This window comes from Mobula hypostoma, chromosome 15, assembly GCF_963921235.1.
Source record: "Mobula hypostoma chromosome 15, sMobHyp1.1, whole genome shotgun sequence".
NCBI lineage: Eukaryota > Metazoa > Chordata > Chondrichthyes > Myliobatiformes > Myliobatidae > Mobula > Mobula hypostoma.
Window position 1 is genome coordinate 74,237,619 of NC_086111.1, and position 21,178 is coordinate 74,258,796.

At 47.8% G+C, this 21,178-nt stretch overlaps 1 protein-coding gene across 2 annotated transcripts in view; it reads left to right on the forward strand.

The window, feature by feature from the left end:
• The window catches only part of uroc1 (urocanate hydratase 1), a 67,705-nt gene that overhangs the window by 28,250 nt on the left and 18,277 nt on the right, over nucleotides 1-21,178 (forward strand). The window contains exons 11-15 of one of the 2 annotated variants that reach the window (XM_063068270.1): nucleotides 4,105-4,284; nucleotides 5,459-5,556; nucleotides 8,031-8,103; nucleotides 14,876-14,997; nucleotides 21,091-21,167. In XM_063068270.1, the coding sequence (XP_062924340.1) occupies nucleotides 4,105-4,284; nucleotides 5,459-5,556; nucleotides 8,031-8,103; nucleotides 14,876-14,997; nucleotides 21,091-21,167 (550 nt within the window). The remainder of the gene's footprint in view (nucleotides 1-4,104; nucleotides 4,285-5,458; nucleotides 5,557-8,030; nucleotides 8,104-14,875; nucleotides 14,998-21,090; nucleotides 21,168-21,178) is intronic. The other variant, XM_063068271.1, reaches the window with a different exon arrangement.

Sequence of the window (21,178 nt, forward strand, 5' to 3'; positions counted from 1 at the left end):
CCGTTAATGCTTTTTAACGACTTTCTTTCCCATATGTCCCACTTTAATTTATTTTTCTTTAAATTCATTCAGTGTTGGGTATTGTTGATAATACCAGAATTCTATGGATTTATTAAGTAGGCCCAGAAGAAATGAATCTCAGGATTGTATACGGTGAATGCATGTACTTTGATAATCAATTTACTTTGAACTTTGAAGATCTTGATGATGCCTGATTTGGAGTATTGTGTGCATTTCTGTTCACCTACCTACAGGAAAGTTGTCAATAAGATTGAAAGGGTGCAGAGAAAATTTACGAAGATGTTGCCAGGACTTGACAATCTGAGTTAGAGGGAAAGAATGAACAGGTTCGGATTTTACTCCCTGGAGTGTAGCAGAATGAGGAGAGATTTGATAGAGGTTTACAAAATTGTTAGTTATTTTGAGAAGGTAAATGCGAGCAGGCTTTTTCCACTGACCAACACACACACAAAAAAAATTGCTGGTGAACGCAGCAGGCCAGGCAGCATGTACAGGAAGAGGCACAGTTCCACTGAGGTTGGGTCATGAGTTAAGGGTGAAAGGTGAAATATTTAAGAGGAACCTGAGGAGGAACTTTTCACTCAGAGGGTGGTGAGAGTGTGGAATGAGCTGCCAGTGGAAGTGGTAGATGCGGGTCCAATTGAGGGAAGTTTGGATAACTACATGGATGGGTGGTCGGGGTGCAGGTCGATGTGATCAGGCAGAATAACAGCTGGCATGGACTAGATGGGCCAAAGGGCCTGTTTCTGTGCTGTAGTGCTCTGTGACTCTCTATGGACCACTGCAGAGGTAGTAAAGGATCGGCCATGTTGACAGGCCTGGTGTCACAGTGTCAAGGACAGCAGATTCCCTCTGAAGAAAGACAGTGAGAGGGTGTGTTTTACCATAACACAAAGGAACAGAATTAGGCTACTCGGCTCAACCATCCCATCATGGCTGATTTATTATCTCTCTCAAACCCCACTCTCCTCCCTTCTCCCTGTTTCTTTAGATGCCCTGACTAACCAAGAACCTATCAACCTCCGCTTTAAATATACGCAATGACTTGGCCTCCACAGCCGTCTGTGACAATGAATTCCACAGATTCACCACCCCCCGGCTAAAGAAACTCGTCCTCATCTCTGTTCTAAATGGACGTCCCTCAGTTCTGAGGCTGTGCCCCCTGATCCTAGGCTCAACCATCATGGAAAATATCCTCTCCACATCCACTCTATCTAGGCCTTTCAATATACAACAGGTTTCAATGAGATCCCCCGCCACCCCATTCTTCCAAAGTCCAGCAAGTACAGGCTAAGAGGCATCAAAACGCTCCTTATGCATTAACCTCTTCATTCCCAGAAGCACTCTCATGAACCTCCTCTGGACCCTCTCCAATATCCACACATCTTTTCTGAGGTAAGAGGCCCAGAACTGCTCACAATCCTCCAAGTGTGGTCTGAACAATGCCTTGTAAAGCCTCACCATCACAAACAAGAGAAAATCTGCCTCGGCTGGAAATCCGAGCAACACACACAAAATTCTAGAGGAACTCAGCAGGTCAGGCAGTGTCTAGGAAAAGCGTAAACAGTGATATTTCAGCCCGAAACGTCGACTGTACTCTTTTCCTAGATGCTGCCTGACCTGTTGAGTTTCTGCAGCAGTTTGTGTGTGTTGCTCACGTCACGTCTTTGCTCTGATATCCTAGACCTCTCCAAATGAATGCAAACATTGCACTTACGCTTCACCACCACCAACGTAACCCTGAGGGAATCTTGCACAGGGAGACTCAAGTCCCTTTGCACCTCAGATTTTTGAATTTTCTCCCTGTTTAGAAAATAGTCTACACCTTTATTCCTTCTACCATGACCTCACACTTCCCTACACTGTATTCCATCTGTCACTTCATTGCCCATTCTCTCAGTCCGTCTCAGTCCTACTGCAGACTACCTGCTTCCCCAGTACAACCTACCTTCATATTGTCCACAAACTTGGCCACAAAGCTATCAATTCTGTTATTGAAATCACCAGTACTGGGACCAATTCTTTGTCCCCATTACTACATCTCCAACATCGTTTTCCAGTGGTCCATTATCCACTCCCACCTCTCTTTTACATGCTATGTTTCTGAAAAAACCTTTTGGTATCCTCTTTAATGTTATTGTCTAGCTTATCTTCAATAGTTCATCTTGTCTCTCCTTATGGCTTTTTAGTTGCCTTCTGCTGGTTTTTTAAAGCTTCTGAATGCTCTAACTTCTCTCTACTTGTTTTGCTCTATTATATGCTCTCTCTTTTGCTTTTTTGCTGTCTTTCACTTCTTTTGTCAGCTGTGGTTGCCTCACCCTTCCTTTAGAATACTTCTTCATCTTCAGGATGTACAGTATCCATTCTGCCATCACCTTTGCTAGTATCCCCTTTCAATGAACTTTGGCCAGCTACTCTCTCATGCCTCTGTAATTCTCTTTACTGCACTGCTTCTCCCTCTGAAAGAGAGGAAAAGCTCAGGAGAGGGAAACCAGAGGTCCATGAGCCAGTAATCATTGGACGATCAGAGGTGGAGGGGGGTCAGTAACTTTATATTCCTGGGTACCATTCTCTCAGAGGACCCGTCCTGGACCCATCATATAAATATAATTGCGAAGAAAGCATTACAGTGCCCCCACTTTCTCAGGAGTCTGCGGAGATTCAGCATGTCATTGAAAACGTTGGCAAACTTCTATAGATGTGTGGTGATAAGTGTGCCGACTGGCTGTGTTACGGCCTGCTATGGGAACACCAATGTTTTTGAGTGGAAAATCCTACAACAGGTAGTGGATTCACCCCAGTACCTCAAGGCTAAAGCCCTCCCAACCATTGAGCACATCTACATGAAACGTTGCTGTAGAAAAGCAACATCCATCATTAAAGATCCTCACCACCCAGGCCATGCTCTTTCCTCACTGCTGCCATCAGGTCATAGTCATAGTCATACTTTATTGGCCCCAGGGGGAAAGGTACAAGAGCCTCAGGACTGGCACCACCAGGTTCGAGAACAGTTACTACCCCTCAACCATCAGGCTCTTGGACAAAAGGGGATAACTACACGCTCTTGTTATTTAATGCTGGTTATTTATTGCCATTTATTTACATCTGCATTTGTACAGTTCGTTGTCTATTGATCCTGTTTACAGTTACCGTTCTACAGATTGGCAGAAAGAGAATCTCAGGGTTGTAGGTGGTGACATGCACATACTCTGATAATGAATTTTACTTTGAATTTCGAAGTTGCAGGTGAACTCTATCATATTATGATCACCTTTTTCCATTTTGCCCCCATGTTACTCCTCACCTCATCCCACTGACTACAATTTTGCCCTATCATCTGCCTATCCTTCTTCACAGTCTAACTGCACACTGCATCTACTTGTAAACCATTTTGCCCCATCCTCAGCCCGATCCCTCCGGTTCCCATCCCTCACCAAGAACCTGATTCTACGCTCTCCACATTTACAGTGATCTGGAGACTTTTAGAATCCGAATCACGTTCCAATGTGACATGAAATGTGTTACCTTGCGGTAACAGTGGAATGCGAAGATGTAAAATTACTAAAATGAGAAAATAAATAAACGAGTGTGAGGAAAGGAATAGTGAGGTAGTGTCCATGGGTTCACGGACTGTCAGGAGTCCGGAGGTGGAGGGTAGGAGGATGTTCCTACCGCGTTGAGAGTGGATTTTCAGTCTCCCGTATCTCCCCGTAACGGGAAGAGGGCACGTCCCAGGTGGTGAGGCTTCTCAATGGCGGAGGCCGCCTGCTTGAGGTATCACCTGTTGGAGATGTCCTCAGCGGAGGGTTGGTGGGTCGCTGAAGCTGAGGGTGCCCCTGGGAGACAGGCGAGGCTGAGGGTGTCCCTGGGAGACAGACAAAGCTGAGGGTGCTCCTGGAGGTGCCCCTGGGAGACAGGCGAGGCTGAGGGTGTCCCTGGGAGACAGACAAAGCTGAGGGTGCCTCTGGGAGACAGGTGAAGCTGAGGGTGCCCCTGGGAGACAGGCGAAGCTGACTGTGCTCCTGGAGGTGCCCCTGGGAGACAGGTGGGGAGAGGTTTCAATAACAGTCCTGTTACCCGTAGGGAGAGGCTGGTTCAGGAGTACGAGCTGACGGGAGAGTTACTGGTGGATCTGGGATCAGATCAGACGTCGTGCCACAACCCGTTCAGCGGGGGTTACTACCCTGTGCAGCTAACATTCCAGGCAGCCAACCAGCTGATGCACACCGACCCGAAGCAGTTCCAGACACTGGTGCAAGAGAGGTCAGTGCAAAATGACCAGCAGCGGTCAGCGAGACTGTCCCCTCCTCCCCACCCCGGCAGAGAGTCATGGGCTGGGGGTCTTTACACCCCCAGCTGGGAGGTGATGTTCAGGGGAGACGATGAAACAAGTTCTGCCGGTTGTGGGAGGGGACTCAGTGGGTGGGAAAATTTGGTGATGCAGGGGAGCATCTATTGGCCATGGGAGGGAACGGAGAGGGTGAGGGTGTGTGTGTGTGTGTGTGTGTGTGTGTGTGGGGGGGGGAGGGGACGGAGAGGGTGAGGGTGTGTGGGGAGGGAGGGTGAGGGTGTGTGTGTGTGTGTGTGTGTGTGTGTGTGTGTGTGTGGGAGGGGATGGAGAGGGTGAGGGTGTGGGGGGAGGGAGGGTGAGGGAGTGTGTGTGTGTGTGTGTGTGTGTGGGAGGGGACGGAGAGGGTGAGGGTGTGGGGGAAGGGAGGGTGAGGGTGTGTGGGGAGGGAGGGTGAGGGTGTGTGTGTGTGTGTGTGTGTGTGTGTGTGGGAGGGGATGGAGAGGGTGAGGGTGTGGGGGGAGGGAGGGTGAGGGTGTGTGTGTGGGAGGGGACGGGGAGGGTGAAGGTGTGGGGGGAGAGAGTGAGGGTGTGTGGGGAGGGAGGGTGAGGGTGTGTGTGTGTGTGTGGGGGGAGGGTGAGGGTGTGTGTGTGTGTGTGTGTGAGGGGACGGAGAGGGTGAGGGTGTGGGGGGAGGGAGGGTGAGGGTGTGTGTGTGTGTGTGTGTGTGTGTGTGTGTGTGTGAGGGGACGGAGAGGGTGAGGGTGTGGGGGGAGGGAGGGTGAGGGTGTGTGGGGAGGGAGGGTGAGGGTGTGTGTGTGTGTGGGAGGGGATGGAGAGGGTGAGGGTGTGGGGGGAGGGAGGGGGAGGGTGTGTGTGTGTGTGTGGGAGGGGATGGAGAGGGTGAGGGTGTGTGTGTGTGTGTGTGTGTGTGTGGGAGGGGACGGAAAGGGTGAAGGTGTGGAGGGAGGGAGGGTGAGAGTGTGGGGGGAGGGAGGGTGAGGGTGTGTGTGTGTGTGTGGGGGGGGTGAGGGTGTGTGTGTGTGGGTGAGGTGAGGGTGTGGGGGGAGGGAGGGTGAGGGTGTGTGGTGGGACAGACATGCATCGTTTATCTCTGAAGCCCCCTCCCTCCCTCCCTCCCTCCCACAGTCTGAGGCGACAGGTGACTGCCATCAGCCGGCTGTCGGAGAAGGGAATGTTCTTCTGGGATTATGGGAACGCGTTCCTGCTTGAAGCCAAGCGAGCAGGTGAGAACATCTTCACTCCGAGACACCTTGTACTACCTGGCACCCGTGGGTGGTACTGAGGGAGTGTCACACTGTGGGAGGGGTGGATATGAGGGAGAGTTTCATGGGGAGGGGTGGTACTGAGGGAGAGTTTCACTGGGAGGGCTGGTACTGAGGGAGAGTTTCACTGGAGGGGTGGTACTGGGGGTGCTCTCATGTTGTCTTTACTGACCTGCGAAGTCGGTCCATCACAGGAACACAGATGTGCGCCCCACCCCCAACACCCACAACCATCCCTCAGTGTCCTCTGTGTGTTTCTCCATTTGGTCATTCTTCTTGTTGGATCTTCCCATGCACAGTTGGAGTTCCACATTTACCTGCAGTACGAGACTGAACGTTCTTCTCAGCATCTCGCTGCCTTGGGTGTTGCCGAGGATGTGTGAGGGGCTATAGAAATGAACCTTCTGCCTTCCTCTCCAGTGGTCCGGGGTGAACAGACACGGAACGAGAGGGTGTCTGCTCCCAGCCCCCGTCGCCATTCCTTATTGCTGTCTGGCCTGGGCCATCCCCCCCCCGCCCCCACAGTCACCTCCCTCTCATGTGTTTGAAATGTGTCTGTCACTCAGTGTCTGAACCACGGTGTTCTGTTTGCAGCAGAGGTTCCACAGGGCCCCTTACCAAACCCCTTCTCCTCGCTTCTCCCTGAATCTGTTCCGGTAAGGATGCTTGCAGGCTGGACTGGGAATTGTTCGTGAGGGTGGAGTGGATGCCTGCAGCCCGGACAGGGAATTGTTGGTGAGGGTGGAGTGGAATAGCGGACACCAGGAGGATCTTGATGGGATATTCACCTGGGCAGCAAATTGGCAAATGGAATTTAATCTAGAATCATGAGAGGTGGTGCACGTGGGGAGGTGTAACAAGGGCAGGTGATAACATGTGGATAAGGATAATTTATAAACTGTGTGCAGTCAACCTAGGCAAGAAATAGCTTTTAAGAATGGTCTTTGAAGAGGATAGATTCCCTTTGCTCACTGGGATCATCATCATCATTATGTGCCATTTCATACGACATCATCATTATGTGCCACGTGAAATGATGTAGACCATCACTGACTCATGACCATGATTGTTCTTGGCAGATATTTCCACAGAAGAGGTTTACCATTGCTGTCTTCTTCTGGGCAGAGACCCCAGCCATTGTCAATACTCTTCAGAGATTGTCTGCCTGGTGTCAGTGGTTGCAAAACCAGGACTTGTGATGTGCACCAGCTGCTCATACAACCATCCACCATCTCCACCAATGGCTTCACGTGACTCTGACAGGGGGGCTAAGCAGGTTCTACACCTTGCCCAAGGGTGACCTGCAGGCTAGTGAAGGGAAGGAGCACCTTACACCTCCTTTGGTAGAGACTTATCTCCAACCTAGTTTCAACAGGAAACCAGAGCCATTTGGTATACGGAGGTGAGACAGCGATGTAACAGAAGATGCAGGGAACACAGACAGACTAGGGACAATTACTTTACTAACTTCAAAGTATCGTTGGTTTTTAACTCGTAGTTTCTATTGACTTCTAACACCTGTATTGTGAATCTTGCAAGTAAGGAGTTCAAACATTCGCAGATAGCCAAGTGGTCATTATTCGTAACTGCTTTGTCAGTTCGGTACAGAGATGGCATTTCTCCATTCAGGCATCAGAACAGTATGGTGACGGGACTGGGCCGTTCTCTGTGTGCACACGTAAATAAAGTGTGCTTGAGGACTGAGTGAGTTTTCAGAGCCCAGTTACAGGAGCAACGTTACAGGAACTCAGCAGGTCAGGCAGCGTCTATGGAAAGGAATAAACAGTTAACGTTGAGTTTATTGTCAAATGCACAAGTTCGTATGTGCACAGGTGCAGTGAAAAACGTACTTGAAATAGCATCATAGGCACGTTGGTCAGATTGGCAGTGTTCACAAGAACAACATCAATTAAACATCAACCATACACAATTTTTACAAGAAAGGAAAAAAAAAGTCCCTTTCAGTGTAACATGATCAAAGTGTCGCTGAACTGCAGTGATTATGGTTGCGTTGTTGGTACAACGACGGAATGGCTGAAGGGAAGGAGCTGTCCCTGAACCTGGTGGTGTGGGACTTCAGGCTCCTGTACCCCCTGTCCGATGGGAGCTGTGAGAAGATGGCGAGGCCTGGATGGCGGGAATCTTAGATAATGGAGGTAGCCTTCTTGAGACTGCGTTTCCTGTAGATACAACCGACGGTGGGCGAGAGAGGTACCACAATGTATCGGGCTGACTAGCTGACGGTGGGGGAGAGATGTGCCCATGATGTATCGGGCTGACTCACTATTCTCTGTAGTTCTGGGTCACCGGAGAATTGATACTCCTGGTTAACCTGACGGTTTGGTACCCGACCTCCGGTCCAGCTCTGGGAACCCCTTTCTCATGCCTCCTGCTAACCGTGTGTCTGAGCACGTTCTCTGTTCAATGCTTCCCAGGTGCGGATGTGGAGAAGCCGGAAGGCGAGAAGATGGAGTTCAAGTTCCCTTCCTACGTGCAGCATATCATGGGGTGAGTGCGTCGTGTGCGGGGACAAAGGGTGGCCGGTGGGACCAGACACTCCACACCCCCTTAAACCTTCAGCCTCAGTTCCAAGTGTATTTGGAGTCATAGAGCTCTTCGGCCCGTCTAGTCCATGCTGAACTGTGCCGCTGCCTCGTCCCATCGGACCAGAGCCTCCATACCCCTCCCATCCATGTCCCTGTCCAAATTTGTCTTCATTGCTGAAATCAAACCCGCATTCACCATTTCTACTGGCAACTGGGTTCACTCTCTCACCACCCTCTGAGAGAAGAACAACTCCTCAGGTTCCTCTTAAATATTTCACCTTTCACCCTTCGAGATTCCAGATTGTTTACCGTCATTTCCAGTACAGGCGGGTGAAGGAGAATGAAGTCATTGTTACTCTGGATTCAATACAGCCCAAAAACACACTTAGATAAAGAACACAATAACAATAAAAACACAATAAATATCAATATGTAAGATAGCCTAGACATGTACCGTGTGTAGATTGATTACCTAATCCAGGGGTCCCAACCTTATTTGCACTGCGGACCAGCTTAATATTGACAACATTCCTGCGGACTGGCCAACCGGGGGAAGGTGTTCAAATCGGGTTAAACTCACCTCAACTTGTCTTTTACAGTTAGGGTTGCCAACTTTCTCACTCCTAAATAAGGGACAAAAGTAACAGTCAAATCCCGGGACACTTTACCCCAGGAGACTACCATGACCATGAAGCCTTGCGCGAGCTCCTGTGTGCGCATGTGATGTGCGCGTACGTGTCGATTTTTCCCCCCACAAATTGGTGTTGCCTTCATCTTCCCGACTATACTGTACATACATTATTTCTACTTTATATAGGCTGTGTATTTATCATATTCTTGCTTTTACTATATGTTAATGTCATTTATTTTCGGTTTTATGTGTTATTTGGTATGATTTGGTAGGTTTTTTTTGGGTCTGAGAACGCTCAAAAGTTTTTCCCATATAAATTAATGATAATTGCTTCTTCGCTTCAGGCCATTTCGGCACGAAAGGTTTCATAGTAACGCTCTACCTTAGCGGGGGAAATACGGGACAAACTAATTTAGCCCAATATACGGGATGTCCTGGCAAATACGGGGCAGTTGGTGACCCTATGTTCAAGTTCAACAGTGCGTGACAGGGAATGAGGAAAGGTGCAGCTGACTCATACCATTTCCTCGTGGCCCGGTAGCACATGCTTTGCGGCCTGGTACCGGTCCGCGGCCCGGTGATTGGGGACTGCTGACCTAATCTTTGGTTCTAGTCTCACCCAACCACAGTGGAAAAAGCCTGCTCACATTTATCCTATCTATACTTCTCATAATTTTGTATGTCTCTATCAAATCTGCCACTGCTCTACATACCATCCTTACAGATCTGGAGAAGAACAATTCTGTTCTTGGACCACAGTTCTGCATTCAACACCATAATTCCATCCAGGCTTGACAGGAAGCTCAGAGACCTCGGCCTTCACCCTGCCTTGTGCCCCTGGATCCTGGACTTCCTGTCAGATCACCGGCAGGTGGTAAGAGTGGGCTCCCTCACCTCTGCCCCTCTGACCTTCAACACAGGAGCCCCTCAGGGCGGTGTACTAAGTCCTCTCCTTTACTCCCTGTATCCATTACTGTGTCACCACCCACAGCTCCAATCTGCTCATTAAATTTGCCCACGGTATTACATTGATTGGCCTAATCTCAAACAATAATGAGGTGGCCTACAGGGAAGAAGTCATCACCCTGACACAGTGGTGTCAAGAAAACAAAGGAGCTGGTTGTGGACTACAGGAATGGAGACAGGCTAACCCCTATTGACATCAATGGATCTGGGGTTGAGAGGATGAACAGCCTTGAATTCCTCGACATCCACATCACCAAGAACCTCACGTGGTCTGTACACACCAGCTGTGTGGTGAAAAAGGCACAACAGCACCTCTTTCACCTCAGACGGTTGAGGAAGTTTGGTATGGGCCCCCAAATCCTAAAAACTTTCTACAGGGGCACAACTGAGAGCATCCTGACTGGCTGCATCACTGCCTGGTATGGGGACTGTACTTCCCTCAATCGCAGGACTCTGCAGAGAGTGGTGCGGACAGCCCAGCACATCTGTAGATGTGAACTCCCCACTATTCATCATGGACTGGAACAGCACAGAAACAGGCCGTTTGGCCCAGCTCATCCAAGCTGACCATCATCTGTACTATCCCACCTAGCAGCCCATGGCCCCTAGCCTCCTGTGACTCAATGATTCCAAGTCAGGTTTATTACCAAATGATTCTTTAATTTATTTCAAATAATCCAAAAGGTTTTTAAATGTTGTGAGAGCTTTTGAGTCCGCCACCCCCTCAGGCAGTGTGTCGCAGATTACAACACCCAGCCCTGGGAGGAGAAAGTTATCTCTCCGATCCCCTCTGAGTCTCCTCTCCTCAGGACCACGTGGAAAAGCCTCTGGTACAGACTATACACACAGTTAGGGTGCTGAAGACTGGTAATTCTATGAATTGCACTGAACTGCTGTCACAAAAAAAAACAAATTTCATGACATATGGGAGTGATGGTAAACCTGATTCTGATATGGGTCTCTGTTGTGGACTGAGAGTGGGGAGAGGGCAGGGAGAGAGTGGGAAGATCCATAAACCAATAGTTTGGAATCAAATGACCGTGCCTGGTATCTCGGGGCTGAGTATATCTGCATCCACACCACCGCGCCCCCCCATCCCGGCACTCCCTCTCTGCCACCTGTCCCATACCCCTCCTGCGGTGCCCCACGCTCGCCATTCCCAACATCCTTTACTCCCACCAGATTTGCAAATGCTCTCCACGTTGACAAATTCGGCACTGAGCAAAGGTCTTAGTTACAGAATATGTAGGTTCGTGTTGAAGACCTTTGCACGGCTCTGTACACTGGGAAATTTATTGTTTTGCAGCAGCAGTGCAGGTGCTAAGATCTAAAATTACAATAAATTACCAAATAAATAGCTCGGAAAATGAATAGTGAGGTAGCGTTCGTGGACTGTTCAGAAATCTGATGGCGGAGGGGAAGAAGCTGTTCCTGAATTGTTGAGTGTGGGTCTACAGTCTCCTGTACCTCCTCCCTGATGGAAGTAAAGAGAAGCGGGTATGCCCTTGATGGTCAGAGTCCTTCACAATGGATATCACCTCCTTGAGGCTTTGCCTTTTGAGGATGTCCTCAATGTTGGGATGCTCCTGCCTATGATGGAGCATTAATGTGTTGGGCCCAGATAGATCTTCAGAGACGTTGATGCCTACAAATTTGAAGCTGCTCATCCTTTCCATTGCTGATCCCTGAAAGAGGACTGGTGTGTGTTCCCTCGATTTCCTCTTAAAGTCCAAATTCAAGTCCTTGGTCTTAAAGACGTTGAGTGTGAGATTGTTGTTGAGGAGGTGCATCAGAAAGGTGTCGTCCATCACGAACGACCCTCGCCATCCAGGACACGGCCTCTCCTCATCGCGACCATTGGGGGAATGTCAGGTGAAGTTTATTGTCATTTAACTACATACGTGCAGACAGTGCCTATAAAAAGCATTCACCACCCCCCCCCACTGGAAGTTTTCATATTTTGTTGTTTTACAACATTGAATCACCGTGGATTTAATTTGGCTTTCTTTGACACTGATTAACAGAAAAGTCTCTTTCGTGGCAAAGTGAAAACAAATTTTTACAAATTGGTCTAAATTCATTACAATTATGAAACACAAAATAATTGATTTCATAATTACTCACCTTTCCCACCCCCCCCCCACCAAGTGAGTGTCCCCAAAACTGCTCAAGCTCTGTCAGATTGCATGGGGATCGTGAGTGAACAGCCCTTTTCAAGTCCGGCCACAAATTCTCAATTGGATTGAGGTCTGGACTCTGACTTGGCCACTCCAGGACATAAACTTTGTTGTTTTTAAGCCATTCCTGTGTAGCCTTGGCTTTATGCTTGGGATCATTGTCTTGCCGGAAAGCAAATCTTCTCCCAGGTCACAGTTCTCTTGCAGACTGCATCAGGTTTTCGTCTAGGATTTCCCTGTATTTTGCTGCATGCTGCAGTGAAGCATCCCCACAGTATGATGCAGCCACCACCATGCTTCAGGATAGGGATGGTGTGTTTTTGATGATGTGCTGTGGTTGGCTTATGTGTTTAGTCTGATGGCCAAAAAGCTCTATTTTGGTTTTATCAGACCTTAGAACGTTTTCCCAGTTGTCTTCAGAGTCTCTCGTGTGCCTTCTGGCAAACTCTAGCCGAGATTTCATGTCAGATTTTCTTCAACAGTGGCTTTCTCTTTGCCACTCTCCCATAAAGCTGAGACTGGTGAAGCACCTGGGCAACAGATGTTGTCTGCACAGTCTCTCCCATCTCAGCTACTGAAGCTTGTAACTCCTCCAGAGTTGTCACAGGTCTCTTGGTGGCCTCCCTCACTAGTCCCCTTCTTGCATGGTCACTCAGTTTTTGAGGACGGGAGATTTGAAACTGTGCCATATCCTTTCCATTTCTTGATGTTTGACTTAACTGTTCTCCAGGGGATATTCGGTGACTTGGAAATGTTTTTATATCCATCTCCTGACTTGTGCTTTTCAATAACCTTTTCACAGAGTTGCTTGGAGTGTTCTTTTGTCTTCATGGTGTAGTTTTTGCCAGGATACTGACTCACCAGCAGTTGGACCTTCCAATCTGGGTGTATTTTAACTATAGTCAATTGACACACCTTGACGGCGCACAGGTCTCCATTTAACTAATTATGTGACTTCTAAAACCAATTGGCTGCACCAGTCATGATTTGGTGTGTCATATTAAAGGGGGGGGGTGAATATTTATGCAATCAACTATTTTGTGTTTTATATTTGTAATTAATTTTGATCACTTTGTAGAGATCTGTTTTCACTTTGACATGAAAGAGTCTTTTTCTGTGATTGGTGTCAAAAAAAGCGAAATTAATTCCACTGTGATTCAACGCCATAAAACAATAAAACCAGAAAACTTCCAAATTGGGTGTGAGTACTTTCAAAAGGCACGGTGTAAGGCATGTAACTGTATAACGTTTAGAGAAACTAGATAACATTTCTTCAAACGGGTGTAAAGCTCATAACACATGATAATTTATGAAGGTTAGGATAAAATCTACAGATGAATCACACATAAATAACAAACTAAATTGTATTAATATTAAATAATGTAGGTACAGAACAGATTAACTAGTGACATATTGAATATGATGTGGCCGAGACTTCAGAAGCCCGATGGCCTGTGGGAAGAAACTGTTGCTCATCCTGACTGTTCTTGACTTTATGTGTCAGAATCTCCTGCCTGATGGTAGAAAGTCAAAGTGGATGCTGGATGGATGGGATCCTTAATAATACTAAGTGTCCTGCATATGCAGCGCTCCTGATAAATGTCCCTGTTTGGTAGGGAGACCCCTGTGATCCTCTCGGCTGTTCTCACAGTCCTTTGCAGGGACTTCTAGTCCAATGTTCGACTGCTCCCATACCAGGTGAAGGTACAACCTGTCAGGACGCTCTCAATGGCACTCCAGTAAACTACAGTTAAGATGGGGTGGGGGAGGGCCTTGCTTGCTTCAATCTTCTGAGGACGTGGAGGCCTGCTTGTTCAGGGAGATGATCTGTGATGTGAACTCCCAGGAACTTTGTACATTTGACTCTCTCTACAGAGCAGCCATGAATTCACAGAGGGGATGGTTTGTCTGCAGCTTCATGAAGTCCACAATGAGTAATTTTGTCTTCTCCACATTCAGGATTAGTTTGTTCTTCTCATAACAATCCACTGGCCGCACCACTTCCTCCCTATACTCCATCTCATCATCGTTCTTCCTCCCTATACTCCATCTCATCATCGTTCTTCCTCCCTATACTCCGTCTCGTCATCGTTCTTCCTCCCTATACTCCATCTCATCATCGTTCTTCCTCCCTATACTCCATCTCATCATCGTTCTTCCTCCCTATACTCCGTCTCGTCATCGTTCTTCCTCCCTATACTCCATCTCATCATCGTTCTTCCTCCCTATACTCCATGTCATCATCGTTCTTCCTCCCTATACTCCGTCTCGTCATCGTTCTTCCTCCCTATACTCCATCTCATCATCGTTCTTCCTCCCTATACTCCGTCTCGTCATCGTTCTTCCTCCCTATACTCGGTCTCGTCATCGTTCTTCCTCCCTATACTCGGTCTCGTCATCGTTCTTCCTCCCTATACTCCGTCTCGTCATCGTTCTTCCTCCCTATACTCCATCTCGTCATCTTTCTGATAAGCCCAGCCACTGTTGTCATCCGCAAACCTGATGAGCCGGTTTGAGCTGGATCCTGCGACACAGTCATGCGATAGTGGTATGAAGAGTAGCGGGCTGAGCACGGCAGGTACTCAGGACACACACTCTACATTTCAGGAGCATGGTTTTCCCCTCCACCATCAGACTTCTGAATGGTCTGTGAACACTACCTCACTGCTTTGCTCTGTCTTCGCAGAACCTATTTATTTCTTTAATATTTCTTATTGTAACAGAATATTTTTGTGTACCACAAAACAACACATTTCATGACATATGCCAGTGATAATAAACCTGATTCTGGTTTTGATATATAGGTCAGCCAACATCATAGACTGAAGGAGCTGTACTGTGTTCTATGCTCTATATAGAGCGGCAAGGTTAGGTTTGAAGGGCTAAATGGCCTTCTCCGGTTCCTGTCTCCCTGTGTTCCCTGTGCCTTCATTAACCCGAGTTGCCTTTCCCCTCTGTAGAGAAATCTTCTCCATGGGCTTTGGACCCTTCCGTTGGGTTTGCACCTCAGCTGACCCCCGCGACCTGGCGGAGACAGATGCCATCGTGACATCGATCCTGGAGGGGATGATGAGCGAGGAAGGTGAGTGGATCGAGGAGTGTGGGTCCCCCAGTGGCCCGGACTGGTGTTTATCCTCTTTCTTTCATAACATTCATAGAGATTAAAAAAACAGATTGAGGTTGAAGAACTATTTCATGTCCGTGATAATAACACAAAGCGACAATTTGATTAATCTGATTCTGATGCTGAAATCTGTTGTTTTGTGGCAGTAGTACCGTGCAAAGACATAAAATTACTCCTATGTCTTTGGGATTTGCTGTGTATACCACGACACAGCTGGCATTCAAGAATATTCATTGGCTTTGAGAGTAAAATGTGGAGACTCTGCTTCCCGGCCAGTGGAGGGGAAAGGATGAGCTGTGTGCCAGACATTGGCAAGAGTGTAGAGAAGGAAAGTGATGGCCATGGGACAAAATCTCTCAGACTCATTGGAATAGAGTAGGCCACTTGACCAGCATCAGGGAATAACTGAAGGGATGAGAAAGGAAAATTTCTCCCTGGAGCTTTGGGCTCGTAGAACACTGAACAGTACAGTACAATCCAGGCCCTTGACACCATGATATTGTGCCAATTTAAATAAACCTCATCCTCGATGGTGGGGAAGCTCATGTCCATGATGGAACTGGCCATGATCGATCCATCCATCGCCTCCTACAAGCTCATAGCCCATAGCCCTTCAGTTCTCTTTCATCCATCTGCCAATCTAAGTCCTTAATGCATCTGCCTGTACCACCACCCCTGACGGTGGGTTCCATCCATCCACCACTGCCTGTGTGCTGGAAAAAACCTACCTGTGACATCGTCACTAAACTCTTCCCGACTCAACTGAAAAAGGATGTCCTCTGCTTAGCCATTGTCACCCCGGGAGAAACGTGTAGGCTGTCCGGTGCACCTCCCAAAACCTGGTACACCTCCATCAAGTCACATCATCTTCCTTCAGTCCAGAGAGAAATGCCTGAGCTCATTCAGCCTATCATAAGACATGCTCTCTAATCCAGACAGCATCCTGGTAAATCTCCTTGGCAACTTCTCTTAAAGCTTCCACATCCTTCCTATTGTGACAAGAATACACATAAATAAGATGTTAGCTGTCCTGTGTGATCAGCAGTTGGTCTGCCACCTGTCTTCAAGAGAGAGATAAGGAACACAATGAAACAGCATCTGGAGATGTGTAATGAAGGGACGGGAGAGAGAGCTGTCTGGAGCGGCTCCCCCTTTGAGCCCTGAACTGTTTGAAGTGATAGACAGGCGATACCCCAGCAGGGGGATAAAAAGGGACAGGTTCGCCAAGGCAGGACACACACGACACCCGAGGTAACGAGACCCTGGAAGCAGTGCGCCACTCACGAGTTGGTGGGAAGTATCGGACCATAAACGCACAGGAGGGAAAGGTACAATCAGCGGGAACCCGGTGTGTGTCCACCCTCGCTTGGGTGCCGGGTTCACTGCAGAGGATCGACCGCATCTGGAGGAGGGGTCACAGTCGGTGACCTCAGGTGACATCACCAAGGACCTGCCCAAAAGCTGCTTGTGAGCCATATCGCCGGTCTGTGAGTGGAAGCCGTTTCTGAATGATCAGTCGTTCACGTTCTCTCTCTCTCTCTCTCTCCCCCCACGTTGTCCATCGCCATGGCAACGAGTACTGCGAACTGAACTAAATTGGACTGAACTTTTGTGTCACTTTGAAATTTGGTCATTTACCCCTAGACAACGATAGAGCTTGATTGATGCTGTTATCTTAATTCTGTGCACATGTGTGTTTATCATTGCTGAACTGTTGCATTTATTATCCTTTTGATTACTGTGTTGCTTGTTTCTTTAATAAAACTTTCTTAGTTCTAGTAATCCAGACTCCAACTGAGTGATCCATTTCTGCTGGTTTGGCAACCCAGTTACGGGATACGTAACACTATAATGAAGTGGCCTGAACTGAACACAATATTCCAAGTGTTGTCTAAGCAGAGTTTTATAGAGCTACAACTTTACCACACGCTTCTGGAACTCAATTCCTCCAACTAATGAAGGCCGATGCACCGTATTAACAACCATATCAACTTGTGCAGCAACTTTGAGGATCTGTGGACATGGACCCCACCGTGCCTCTGTTCCTCCGTTCCTCCGTGCGATTTAGAATCCTGTATTCTGCCTTGAAGTTGGACCTTCCAAAGTGCATCGCCTCACACTTTTTTCTGGATTGGGCTCCGCCTGCCACTCCTCAGCCCAGCTGAACATCCCGTCAGTCCCATTGTAACCTTCAACAACCTGTCACACTCTCCACACCTCCACCAACCTTAACGTGATCTGCAAAACTTACTAACACACCCTTCTACTTACACTGGTGGATGAAGCTTCCTGACTCCTCTGTCGGATCTTTGTTTATTTTCTGATCCTTGAGGTTCTTCCAGAAGTCAGGAATGATGAGCAGTCTTAATTCCAAGATCTTAGTTTATTTTAGAGTACAAGCAAACTTATAACATGATGAATATGAGGCACAATATGATTAGGAATAGTCAACATGGCATTGTCAAAGGCAAGTTAATTATAGCCCAGGAAATTATCAACCAGTGAGTCTTACTTCAGTGGTTGGTAAGTTGATGGAAAAGATCCTGAGAGGCAGGATTTATGAACATTTGGAGAGGCATAATATGATTAGGAATAGTCAGCATGGCTTTGTCAAAGGCAGGTTGTGTGTTACGAGCCTGACTGAATTTCTTGAGGATGCGACTAAACATGTTGATGAAGGTAGAGCAGTAGATGTAGTGTATATGGATTTCAGCAAGGCATTTGATAAGGTACCCCATGCAAGGCTTATTGAGAAAGTAAGGAGGCATGGGATCCAAGGGCACATTGCTTTGTGGATCCAGAACTGGCTTGCCCACAGAAGGCAAAGAGTGGTTGTATTCTGCATGGAGGTCAGTGATCAGTGGTGTGCCTCAGGGATCTGTTCTGGGACCCCTTCTCTTTGTTTTATAAATGACCTAGATGAGGAAGTGGAGAGATGGGTTAGTAAATTTGCTGATGACACAAAGGTTGGGGGTGTTTTGGATAGTGTGGAGGGCTGTCAGAGGTTACAGCAGGACATCAATAGGATGCAAAACTGGGCTGAGAAGTGGCAGATGGAGTGCAACCCAGATAAGTGTGAGGTGGTTCATTTTGGTAGGTCAAATATGATGGCAGAATATAGTATTAATGGTAAGACTCTTGGCAGTGTGGAGGATCAGAGGGACCTTGGGGTCCAAGTCCATAGGACACTCAAAGGTGCTGTGCAGGTTGACTGTGTGGTTAAGAAGGCATACGGTGTATTGGCCTTCATCAACCGTGGGATTAGTTTAAGAGCTGAGAGGTAATGTTACAGCTTTATAGGACCCTGGCCAGACCCCACTTGGAGTACTGTGCTCAGTTCTGGTCGCCTCACTACAGGGAAGGATGTGGAAACTATAGAAAGGGTGCAGAGGAGATTTACAAGGATGTTGTCTGGATTGGGGAGCATGCCTTATAAGAATAGTGTCATGGTCTGGTCCGTGAAATCCACATTCCGGTTCAAGGTCTGGTTCATCGATCCTCATTCCGGGTTTTCCTGTTTTCCCTTGTTCCATTGGGTGCCTTAATTGAGGCACCTGATTCTCATTGTGGGCTGGCACATAAATACCTCTGAAACCAAGGATTCCCTGCTGGACTGTTCCTTTCCCCTTCCTTCTGAATCCTCACCTGCTACCTTGTCTGCCACTTCGTCAGAATTCCCTGTCAAGTTAACCCGCCGGAGAGAGACTGGAGCCTTGACACGTCAAGATAAGAAACAATCTATCGTTGACTTTGGAGCTGTCTCTTTGTGTCCTCATGTTTAGTGTTCCGTGTCTAGAAGAGTCCCGGCCCTTTGTCCTGTTCCCTAGGAGGGGTCCCGGTTCTGTGTTCCAAGCTCCAGGCACTGTGTTCCAGTCCTGTCCAAGTCAAGGCTTCATGTTCTCATCCTGTGCTGGAGTCTCTCGTCCTGTGCTGGATAATCCCCATCCGAATCCCTGACAGTTTACCTAGGCAAGTATCCTCGGCAGTCATCCTGGCCCTGAGCTCCTAGCAAGGGTCCCAGCCCCACACCCAAGAGCCTAATCAAGCTGAGTCCGAGAGCCGAGCCAAACCTAGTTCAAGAGCCATGTCCTGTGCTGGAGTTCCTTGCCCAGCCCAGTGCTGGAGTTCCCTTGTCCAGTCCAAGCCACGTCCGAGAACCTTGTCTAGTCCAAGCCGAGGCTTTGTGTTCTCGTCCTGTCCATGTGCCTTGACCTGAGCAGGAGTTCCACGTCCAGTCCTGTAGCCTCATCTTGTCCTCGCCTAGATCCGGGGTCCGAGCCCGAGTCAAGATGCAGGTTCCGGGTCCCTGTCCAGTCTCTGGTTCTGAGTCCTAGCCCAGGCTCCTAGTTCAAAATTCCTTGTCCTGGTCTCGCTTTCCTAGTCTCTTAGTCCTAGCCCAGGCCCGGTGTCCTTGTCCGGGGCCTGTGTCCATGTCCAGTGTTGTTTCTTCCTGACTCCCCTTGCTTTCCTGACAGACCTTGTCCTGTTCCATAGTCATAGTCATAGTCATACTTTAATGATCCTGAGGGAAATTGGTTTTCGTTACAGTTGCTCCATAAATAATTGAATAGTAATAAAACCATAAATAATTAAAGTAATATGTAAATTATGCCAGGAAATAAGTCCTGGTCCAGCCTATTGGCTCAGGGTGTCTGACCCTCCAAGGGAGGAGTTGTAAAGTTTGATGGCCACAGGCAGGAATGACTTCCTATGACGCTCTGTGTTGCAAGTACTTCAGTGTCTGTGTCTTGCATTTGAGTCCACTCCCAATGCCCCCTTATGATAAATAGGTTGAGTGAACTCGGCCTTTTCTCCTTGGAGCGACGGAGGATGAGAGGTGACCCGATAGAGGTGTATGAGATGCATTGATCGTGTGGATAGTCAAAGGCTTTTTCCTCAGGGCTGAAATGGCTAGCATTGTTTTAAGGTGCTTGGAAGTAGGTACAGAGAAGACGTCAGGGTTATTTGTTTACGCAGAGAGTGGTGAGTGTGTGGAATGGGCTGCTGGAAATGGTGGTGGAGGTGGATACAATAGGGTCTTTTAAGAGACTCCTGGATAGGTACATGGAGCTCAGAAAAATAGAGGGCTATGGGTAACCCTAGGTAATTTCTAAAGTAAGTACATGTTTAGCACAGCTTTGTGGGCCGAAGGGCCTGTATTGTGCTGTAGGTTTTCTATGTTTCTAACTTATAAATACTAAGCAAACCAATAAAGAGCTGGGAAACGATGCTGAGAGAGGAATTAATGCGACGGGGTGTAAGACAAAAGAATAAAGATAGTGTTTCTGAACAATCTTATACCTTTATAGAAAATTCCTTGGATAGTGATGAATGAATTAATAGGCTACATAATTAAAACAATGACATCACCTGCATAATATGCTAATACATAACCAATGAAAAGCGAGAAAAGAGATAAACTGTTAGTTTGCTACTATACCGCTTTCTGCCAGCGACTGTGAAAAATAAGAGAGAATCTGCAGATGTTAGAAATCAAAGCAACATGCACAAAATCTGGAGGAAATCAGCAGACCAGGCAGCATCGATGAACGAGAGTAAACGCTGACGTTTTGGGCTGCGATCCTTCAACAGGACTCTGGTCACGGCTTGAAACATTGACTGTTTACTCTTTTCCATAGATGCTGCCTGGCTTACTGAGCTCCTCCAGCATTTTATGTGAAAAATCCATGAGCTTGTTCAAAAGTACAAATCTTATAAAAAAATATTAATTAAAAAAACAGTGGCTTCCGAAAGCTCACACAGGGAATAATCTACTGGGCAGATCGGACATTTTCCCTTCATCTCCTTGGAGAGCATCCGTGGAAATGATTAGTAAACGTTTCAGGCTGAAACCCTTCGTCAGGACAGGGTCCCGGCCCGAAACATTGACCGATCATTTCCACGGAGGCTGCCCGACCTGCTGAGTTCCTCCAGCGTGTTGTGAGTGTTGCTTTGACCACAGCATCTGCAGAGTATTTTGTGTCTCCTTGGGGAGATCAGCTCCTGGTTCTGTGATCTCACTCTAACACTGCTCGATGTGTTTATGTTCAGCAGGAACTGAGAAGGCAGTAAAACAGCAATATTCCGACAACCTGAAATGGATACGACAGGCTGCCAAACACAAGCTGGTTCGTGACCT